General features: G+C 53.2%; 1 protein-coding gene across 1 annotated transcript; it reads right to left on the bottom strand.

Moving 5' to 3' along the window:
* Positions 1-451: 451 nt before the first annotated feature.
* NRN1 (neuritin 1) lies at positions 452-9,358 on the bottom strand. The gene is made up of 3 exons (XM_058555327.1): positions 9,173-9,358; positions 4,844-4,988; positions 452-1,627 (listed from the first exon to the last, which is right to left on the bottom strand). Exons 1-3 carry the CDS (start codon positions 9,225-9,227, stop codon positions 1,399-1,401), a joined length of 429 nt encoding a protein of 142 aa, XP_058411310.1. The 5' UTR covers positions 9,228-9,358; the 3' UTR covers positions 452-1,398.
* Positions 9,359-9,897: the final 539 nt, after the last annotated feature.

The raw sequence follows: 9,897 nt of genomic DNA, 5'->3' as shown, positions 1-9,897 counted from the left end.
CTGATCCCTGCCAGGGACCACAGCCTCTCTGCCCCTCTGCTAGGGCCCTTAATGGCGGTTCCATCGCAAGCTGCTTCCAGCCACCTCAGAGGAAAAGGCGAATCGTGGTTAGGGCTCGACCCGCCTGGGGCGGGGGCTGCGGGCCGGCCACTAGCAGGCGGTCTGCGTGTGTGTTCTCGGCTGCGCGCAGGCCCAAGTCCCCTAAACCTCACCTAGAAAAGATCTCTGCTTTTTAATTTATTTAACAAATATAACTCCCTCTCTTTCTTCCTTAAACAGAATTTCGGGGAAGTGGCAAAGTGTCCTAGTTGAGGAGAGTCTGCTTGAAGATGCTAGGTTATCCAGCGGCTTAACAGGTGAATTTATCAGCCAGCATCACGTGCCCCTTCAGGTGACCCTGAGGACTCGGCCACGAAAGCAGGCTCGGGCAGGAAACACACGACACCCTCGCTTCAAACAATAACTTTTATTTTATACTTCTCTATACTTTGTAGCAAATCTTTTTTTGCTGAATTTAATTTATAATAAACTTTTTAAATTACGTCTCTCTTTTTTTTTTAAAATCAAGGCTCGTTTATGTCAAAATCTTTTAACTATATTTTAGGTTAACATTTAACATCCCCCCTTGTGATGTATTCCGTTGGGTATTCAGGTATTACTGTGTGTGTAACAGCTAAAACAAGAGGGAAAATAAAGGCAGTGGACTTGGAAAGATGCATCGACAACAGCAGGGGAAGCCTAACCTCTCAGTGACGTCAGCAGCGTTTCTTCTGGCAGCCTCTACCTCTACCCCGAGATTCCCTCCATCCTTTTCCTCTCTCCCTCCTATCCTTAAAACACAGAGCCAACAATCTGTCTTTTCGCTTTTCTCGAGGAGAAATGTGCAGTGGAAATGATCAAAACAAGATACTGTGGAAGAAAGACGTGAGCGTGAATTATTCACCATATTCTTCCCTCTTGGACATCTCTCTTGAATTCACTCCCCTGGCCTTCTCCTCTCCTCTCTTTCCTATGAGGAGGAGCCCATCATTGGTCATGTGTTAACATGATTAGTATAGTAGGTGGCCCAGGGCCATTCCTGAGATTCTTGTGCCAAAAAATAAAAATTAAAAAAATGGGGTGGGTTTGCCGTTTTCTTATTTTTGTGTGAAGACGGACTAAAGCTGAGGTCCGATTTTGGCTGTGCTTGCTCGCTCACTGATTGGTAACATTTGGCAAATAAAACACCAGAAATCAAACGCAATCAAAAAGAGAATCAGGATTTCCCACAATCCTATATGCGTGTTTTCAGCATCACAGAGAATCACAACGTCCCCAAAGAACGAATGGATCTTCCTCTTGATTTCCGGGAGCATGGAGTGAGAGTGGGTGGGTGCGCGGGGGGAGCCGGCCCCGCGCTCAGAAGGAAAGCCAGGTCGCTAAAGCTGCCGAGAGAGACACCAGGAGCACGGGGAGCGCCGGGAGCAGGGACCCCGCCGCCCCGTTGCCGCTGCCGCAGAGTTCGAATAAGCTGCCTTGGATGTTGAGGTTTTTGGATTCTTTTCTCAGTTTATCCCACATATCTTTCGCCCCTTCCTGGCAATCCGTAAGGGCTGTGACCGTGCAGCTGTGGAAATCCTCCCAGTATCTGGCGAGGAACAGAACAAAACAGAAGCAGGTTCACCTTGGGCGCGGAGAGGACCCGGGCCTGTGCCTCTGCGCCTCCCGGGTCTCCGCCTCGCAAACCTCCCGGCGCGCCCCTCCCTTCCTCCTCTCCACCGCCCCGGCGCCAAGGCCGAGCAAGGTCGGGCCTCGCTGCACCCCGGCCCACCCTAGAAGCTGCTGTCCGAGGGGAGGGCCCGCCCCTTTCCGGGTCTGGTTTCTCTTCCCAGGCGCCGGGCGCGGACCCGGCAGCCGGGAGCCGGGCTGTACCCGCTGCGCCGCGCTGGCACCTCGGCCTGCGCAAACAGATTGCTCGTCCTCCTCGGGGAAAGCTAGGAAAACAGTGTTAAGCCTTGCAAGCTGCTGCCCATTAATGCCTCTTAGCTTGCGAGATGGGTTACTTGCTCCGAGCACGGCCCTCCCCTCTTGGCTTCTCACTTTCTCCTCCCCCTCGCCCCTTCTGTCTCCCTCCCTCTCCTCGCTGCGGTACTCTCTCGCCTTCGCCCTCCTTCTCCCCCTTCCCTGCCTTTTGTTTCCCGCTCTCTTATTTTCCCTTTCCTCTTCCCTCCTTTGTCTTCCTCCTTTTCCCTCCCCTCCGTTTCCCTCTGTTCAGTTCTTCACTTCCTCTTCCTCCCCACTTGTCTCGGTCCTCCGCGGCCCATCGCCTTGCTCTCCACAGTCTCCCGGCTCAGATTCGGTCCCGAGACACCTGCTGCCTCTCCCCTCCCCAGGGTCGGTGAGTGTTAGTGCCCGAGCCCCTGGGGCCGGCTTTGTAGCCTTCTCCTGCTGTTGCAAACCCCAGTGCTCCTGGCCCTACGCGCTTGGTCCCCCTCTTCTCCCCTTCCAGAGTCTTCTTCGCGGGCTTGGACCCCATGAGACCTTCCCCCCACGGCCTTCGGGGCGTCGTGCGGAGCCCCCAGGCCGAGACTCTCGGGCTGGCGAGGTGCCCCCGCTGCCAGCCTTTGAGGGACCCCTCTCCTCGTCCTCCCTTCCCGCCTCTTCCCCGGAGCCTCGCGCCTCCCTCAGCCGCTTCCTGCTCCTGGGCTCAGATCCGAGCCCCGCCCCTACAACCTTCATCCAACCTGTCCTTTTTTATTGTCCCCTTTTCTTCTGAAAACCCAAAATAGATCCCGAGACTAAATATAATTCCAACCCGTGATCGATTCCTGGGGCGCTGTCTCCTTTCGGTGCTGGGTCGATCTGTGCGTCTCGGTAACTCCGGGCTGGCTCCGCTTCACCCGGACCCTTAGCGCCAGGTCACCAGCAACTGTCCTCCCCGAAATTTGACTGTATTTTCCCCTCTCTCTCCCTTCTGCTCGCTAGCCTGGACTGTAAGCACGTTGAAGGCAGGCACTATGTTTGGTTTATGCTTGTTTCCACTCCTACTCCATCTTTTGGCAAATAGTCAAGTTTTAAATGCTTGTTGGATTGTCTCGAGCTCTGGCTGTTTTCTAATGACCTCTGTGAGTCTCCAATTTATGAGGACTGAGGGGCTTGGATCGCAGGGCTTCCAGGTTCCTCAATTTGTAATAAATAGCAAGATTTAAAGAAAGCAAGAGGCAGAGGGACAGAGCTCTCTGCGAGATTGTACCTCCCAAAGGATGTCTAAATCTCTCCTTTCTTTATGCATGCCCAGATGAGGACAGGACTTCTGGAAGAGGGACAGGGTGGAAAAGGACATTCACATGGGACTGAGAGGAGGTGGTTTCAGCAGCGTGTTGAACAACCAGTGCCACCAAGGAGTGTGAACCTCCACCCAGCTGTGGCCTGCGACCTCTGGAAGGGGCTCTTCTCATTTCCATTTTCCAGGACAAAAGTCCTACTAAAAAATTAAAATAGCTTCAAATAACCAAGTTCCAGCAAATGATGGAGGATTTGGGAGCTGATCTATATTTAACCTTTCCAGCGTTATAGATACATTCTTACCTATCATCAGACATTTGGAATTAAAGGAGGTGGGTATGCATCCCAGACCCAGCTTTTTGTCCCTTTCCTGATGGGAAAGTACCAGCCACTTAGCTGCTGTGGCTCCTGGTGGATGCCACGGTGGTTAGGAAAGTGCGTAGCAAAAGTGACCCCCATTTATTCATAAGTTAAACACCCCAGAAATTAGGGAGAGAGGAAGGACTTCACAGTATAAAAAGGATGGCACAGAAAATGGTCACTCCAAACTATAGGGAACAAGGAACACCTCTTGCCTTGGCTTTATTGGAAGGGCCATTATTGGGGAGGGGTGTGTTTACAACTGTTTTTGAAAAATAAAAGTGCGCGCGCGCGTGTGTGTGTGTGTGTGTGTGTGTGTGTGTGTGTTGCAGAGGATGGAGGTATTTCTACTGTTTGCAGCAGCTAAAGTGTTGCTGGCCCACCATGGAAGGGCTCTGCTAGCTACCTCATTTGCCAGTGGAAGCAGCACTTTCCAGCCAAGCTCTGGGAAAACACGACTGGCCCTGGCCATGAACTCCTTCCAGCCCCCCTTGGGCTCTTAGCTGCCCTGGCCTGGGGATATCGTGTAGTTGCAGGAAGAGGGGTGGGAAGCAAGGAGGGTGGTTACCCTAAACCTCAGCAGAATCAGCTAAAAACTCAGCAGAGATGGTCACTGGTCCCCCAGGACATACTCCTCTTGGGAAAAGTCATTGGAACAAAACAAAATATTCTTTCAGCCTCTCTCCCAGAAAGAGGAAAAGGGACCGGAGTCTTCTTGGTGTGTACTGGAAAGGAATTTTATCAGGAGAAATGGACAAAATAGGCAAGTGACTTTCCCTTTAGGCAAACCTAGCATTACCTAAAATGCTCCTCAAACCCAAACCAACTATTCTTCGGAGAGTACTCGGCAGGCCGTTCATTCATGCAGAAAGAATGATGAAGACTGCTTCAAAGCACAGCGAGGAACTAGTAGCAGCTCCCACGGCCCCTCGCCCTGGGTTCCAGCGCGTTGAACGCATGCGCCTCTGTGTGTCCGGGTGAGGATGCGGAGGGCTCGGACTGGGCCCCAGGAAAAGGGATCCTCCTCTGCCCATCCCTGACCTTGGGGTTCCCTTGGGCAGTGCAGGCCCCTGCCAAGGCCTGAGGGTGGGAGCCAGAAGGAGAGAAGGAGGGGATTCGCGCTGGCACAGAATACAGAGCGCTGGCCGGGAGGCAAGGAGCTCTTGGACCTCAGCAGCGCCCCCCAGAACAGAAACCTAGCAGGCCAGAGAGGACTTACGTGCACACGGTCTTGATGTTTGTCTTGTCATCCAGGCCCTGCGGGTAGTTGGCCATGCTGTCGCCCAGCTTGAGCAAACAGTCCGAAAAGCCCTTAAAGACCGCATCGCACTTGCCCGCTGCTCTCACGGCCTGCACCAGGTACGCTGCGGGGAGGAGGGGACACCGGTCAGCAGCGCCGCGACCCCGCCCTGCAGCCCCACCGCCAGCCCGCCCCGGACTCGGTGTGGCTCAGTCCCAACGAGCGGTTTCCACTAGCGCCCAGCCTCGGGAGGTGCCAGTGTTAAAGGTGAATGAAAGATGCGGCCCAAGAATGACTGACTTGCACCCAACCACGCGTCTTCTGCCTACTGTCGGCGTGTGAGCGGGTGTGGGTGCGGGGTAGGCGAGACCATTCCTTCCCCGCAGCTCCCTCCCCATCTCGTTCTGGATCTTTTTCTGTTTCCATCGCCCCCTCTTCTCACTTCTCCCATCTTTTATTTCTTTCTCCTTACTCCCTCCTTCGTTTCCCAACACTTTCCCTGCAAGCCTGTCAAGGCTCTAACAGTGCAATCTTCCATTCTGAGGTGACAGAGGGGGTCTCGACAGCAGAGTGCAGGGGTGAGGAAGGGGTGGGGAGGCGGAGAAGCGTGGAGCCACGCAGATGAACTTAATGCCACATCGCTAAAAAGCCTCAGGCTCGGTGCCCGGTCCTTGGTGGGCGCTCAGCAAACACTGCTGAATGAATAAATTAATAAAGTCTCTGGAAGCCACCAGTAGCCACTGAAATGGATTGTTTCCTCATAAAACCGATTGCCTACCGTGGAGTATGTGTTCCAAGTGAGATCATCGCGTGCACCTTCCCCGCCCCACTGGAGAGAGAGCGTCGGAGCCTGGGCAGGGGTGACGAGTGGTCGGGGGCAGTCAGGGCCGGACAGGGTCACGGCTGTGCCTGCGTGGGTGCCCGGGGTCAACTCCTCGAAGGCCAAAACGTGAGCCTCAAGTTCCCCCTGCTTCCCTCAGCCTCTATCTGCGGCGCAGCTCCCCACACACCCTTAAATCTCAGAAAAACTGGCCACCCCTCCCGCCAGCAGCGGGGTAAGACCTTTCGTCTCCAGGCCTTAGCCTTGTGGCTGAGGGCCCAGGTGGCTGCCACCTGGGGCTCTTGGCCTCTAGCTCGGGCTTTCCTCCAGGGAGGGTGCTGGACGGTAAGAGGAGGTGAAGGTGGAGGTGATGGAGGAGGAGTAAGAGAAGGAGGAGGAGGAAACCCAGACCGCACCGAGGTCCTCCCTCCTGGCCTCAGGTCGGCCAGAACCCTCAGCGCCGGACCGAGAGACAGGCTCTAGGCCGCGGGCGCAATGCCGTGGCCATTGCTTTCCACCCCAAGGCCAACGAAGCAGGCTAAAGGCTCCGTGGGGGGTGGCAAAAAGCACACCGGGCGCCAGGAGGGCGCTCGAGAAGCACAGATCTGCGCTGTTGGGGCGAGGGAGGGGAGAGAAGAGGCGAATCTTTTCAGAATCGAAATCGGTCCCCGAGCTCCCACTCCTTCCTGGGCAGTGTTCTGGCCGCCAAGGCTTGTGTGTGAACGTCTCCGTGGAGAGCCGTCCCCCGCCTCCCCCCCCCCCCGCCCCGCCACCAGCCGCCGGTCCCCGAGAGCCGGGCCAGACGCAGACACGGGGGAAGGTGACCGAACCTGCAGCAGCCTCCGAGAGCGCACCGTTTGCAGTTGCTGCAGGAAGAACCAGGCGGGCCTTGCGCTTTCTAATCCGGAACGGGAAGCACTGGGGAAGGAACTAGGGTTAACTGCGACCTCGGCTCGGGCGGATACACACACCTTCACAAATCTCCTGGTCCCCCCTGCGCAAAATATTAAAAGCTCTTGCGACTACAATATCAAATAGAACACTGAGATAGAATAAACCAGTAAACGAATCTTTGTTCTAATAGAACGCTGTCACAATGAACCCTACACCTCGTGCTCTATAATGCATACCTCAAACGCAGCTTTGCAGCGAAGAAACGAAATAAAATAGTCAATCCTTGCCCCCAGCTCCCCGTATCTCCTTACCCCTTATGTCCACCCCCAAAACTCGGTGGCGAAAAAGTAGCCTCTGAGATGCACTGCCATTTTGTTTAAAGGGGAATTGGGGCTTGCCGGGGGCGGGAAGCGCTCCTGTCACGTTATCTTTCCAGGAGCTGCTGGAGAAGACCCTCCACACCGCGCATGTGTGAGTGGTATGCATGTGTAAAAGAAGTCGTGAAAATTTCTGTTTTTTGCAACTATGACTCCTTGGTTTCTAGTTGGCTCGGGGAGGCTGGGAGCTTGCGCTTGGGACGTGTTTTGCAGGCTCACGCATCCGGGCAGGTCGCAGCCCACAGGACCCTCCCTGTCCTTCCTGAACCGGCTTCAGCGAGGCTCAAGGAGGCGGCCCGGGCTCCTTCCCTGTCCACTCCGGTGTCCGCGTCTTGTGCCATTTCCATTCGTTCATTCATTCGTTCGACCTCTCATTCATTCCAAACTTCCTCCCGCCGTGTCTTCATTTGCGTTCACCACCCTCTCCACCTCCTTGTCCCCCCCAACCCCCACTTTTCTTGCCAAATGTCAACGATTTGGGACAGCTCCCAGCCATGAATTAATAAAGATCGAGACTCCGGTGCGGGAAAGGGCAGACATTCGGGAACAAATATGCTCAATTTCAATTCTATAGCCAACAAATGGTCATTTTCGGGCCGAGGTTAATATGTTCCAAGAGTATCCCGCATGCACCATCGCTGTTTATTACCCCTCCAAAGTAAGGTTATTTTCCACTGGGAAAACAGAGCTCCAAACCTTCTCCGATTAAAATCCCTATTTCAAACACAACTGATGTCTCTTGCTCTCTAAAAATTTGCAGGCTAACTGCAAAATGCCACATTCACTTATTTCCAATATTTAAGGGATTTGCTGCAATTAGAAAAATGTTCTTTATTTATTGCAGCTCTTTGCACTAATGTCACAGATTCAAAACAAACAGATTCAAAACATCAAGCCATTTCTTAGAATTAAAGGAAAATGCCAACATCCTGCATCCACACACTCTAAAATTCAATAATGTTCATGCAAAAAAAATTGGATACTTAAAATCATGTCAAATGCATAAAAAACGTACTGCAAAGAATCCATTTTAACGTATAGATAACTCCAAACTCTGGTTCCTCCACACCTCTCATGAAAAATGTTATGCATTTCGTCTCTTGCCCCAAACCAATTCCCTAAAGCACCCCCCCAATACTGCAAGGATTTGTCTGCAAAAAATGCTACAGCCTGAAAAGATGGGAGGCAATAATTCCCTCCGTCTCCAGAAAACCCCTTTGAAGAGTTTCTATTTTTTCTCTTGTCCATTCTATTAATAATCTGCTTCACTTTCACTTTTAGGCCAGTTAATTAATGCTCTGACCTGCACCAAAGAAGGAGGTTTTCTAGTGCTCCCCTCCATAACGTCTTCTTCATTCTGGATGGAAAAATGTGAACTTTTAAAAGCCTCACATGACAGTGTAACTAGGACTCAACATTCCTTAACATAAAACGGGGACTAAATAAATCCGTCCATAATCAACCCCAAACAAACAAAAATAACAAACACCCGACATGGCATATCGCAAACCCTCCTTAACCCTTTCCTATATATAAAACACAGATGCCTATGTGGAAAGAACAAGCAAACGTGCATAGAAAATTACATCCACGTATATTTGTCTGATTTCAACCTCTTCAATGATAAGCATACTAAAATATGTACTTTGGGGTTCCCTATTATTCTCAATTTGCCCCCCAGCCGGGTCTGCGGTGCCCAGTGCAAACGCTGCAGCTAGGATATGGGGGGTAAGGGGACGGGAGAATGACAAAGTTCTAAATGCAGCAGTCTGAGCCCCGGAATATATTTGCTTTCTGCACATAAACTTTCCAGTTCCAGCTGCCTAGCCATCTTGTTTCTGCATTCACCTTTCGACCCTTCAAAATGATACCTTGCAGTATCTCAGGGGCCGATGCATTGCCCCAGAGCGCACCAAACCCGGTCTAACCCGAGAGAGGGAAGCAAAAATGGACGTGTGCTTTGGCAAAAAGGGGGGAAAACCCCTTCCTGAATACTGCCGGCCGCACAAATTTCCTGGCTAACGTTTAGAGTCTCTTTTTTCAGAAAAACCAACTCGGGACGCACAAGTCCCTAGGAGACGGTGCCCCCACCCTTGGGGGTTTGCCGGCTTCTCTGCACCCCCGGGCGGCCCGAGGGTAGTCGGTTCCCCTCGGCGCCTTGGGCCAGGCCGGCTGCCGCCTGCAGCCCGCTGCGAGCCCGGCCGGGCGGCCACTTACCTATTTGCACCGCGAGGATCAGTGAAATATATCTGCCGTTCAACTTAAGTCCCATCCTACGTTTAGTCAAACCATTTGCGACCGCAGACCTTTAAATAGTTAGTTTAGAGAACGTGGGGGAAAGCTGAAAAATAGGCATTGCCAACAAGTTCCAGGAGCGACGGAGACTTTATGCACGGGGAACGCAGAGGGAGGAGAGAAAGAGAGGGAGCGAGGAAGAGAGAGAGAGGAGCGAGAGGAGAGAGAGAGAGAGAGAGAGAGAGAGGGGCTGGGAGGGGGGGAAGAGCTGGGAATGGTTCACTCCATTAGGAGGGGGCGGAGGAAGTACAGCCTCACGCCCACGAGCAGGCCTGACGTGGGGGATGACACGGAATGATTTTTTAAAAATAAAGACCCTTAGTAGAGAATCGCCATTTATAGTCATCAGAAGCTGGAATTAATCAGATATCTCCAATTAATGTGCGATCCGAACGAAATCTCGCCTCACGGGGGTGACCACTTCCCCATCCCCGCGGCCCCCTCCCGCCTCCTCGCAGTTCCCGGGCCCCCCCAACCCCGCCCCCTCCCTGCGCAGAACCGGGGCTCCCTCTCCCCTCCCCGCCTGGAGCCAGGGAGTCCTGGCGCGCCCACTCGATTGTTGCAACCTGCTCCCCCTCCTCCACCAGTTCAACAGCGAATCCAGCCCCGTCCCTACGAAGCAGTGAGGTTTAAAGGAGCGGGAGCGG

This window comes from Diceros bicornis, chromosome 14, assembly GCF_020826845.1.
Source record: "Diceros bicornis minor isolate mBicDic1 chromosome 14, mDicBic1.mat.cur, whole genome shotgun sequence".
NCBI classification, from domain to species: domain Eukaryota; kingdom Metazoa; phylum Chordata; class Mammalia; order Perissodactyla; family Rhinocerotidae; genus Diceros; species Diceros bicornis.
This window is presented reverse-complemented; position numbering and strand designations above follow the sequence as displayed.

What these genes read in the sequence shown, in the direction of transcription:
- NRN1 (XM_058555327.1), bottom strand. Translation starts at nt 9,227, where the DNA reads ATGGGACTTAAGTTGAACGGCAGATATATTTCACTGATCCTCGCGGTG. An exon ending in GATCCTCGCGGTGCAAATAG is followed by an intron (nt 4,989 to 9,172) that starts GTAAGTGGCCGC and finishes TCCTCCCCGCAG; the next exon opens with CGTACCTGGTGCAGGCCGTG. An exon ending in AACATCAAGACCGTGTGCAC is followed by an intron (nt 1,628 to 4,843) that starts GTAAGTCCTCTC and finishes GTTCCTCGCCAG; the next exon opens with ATACTGGGAGGATTTCCACA.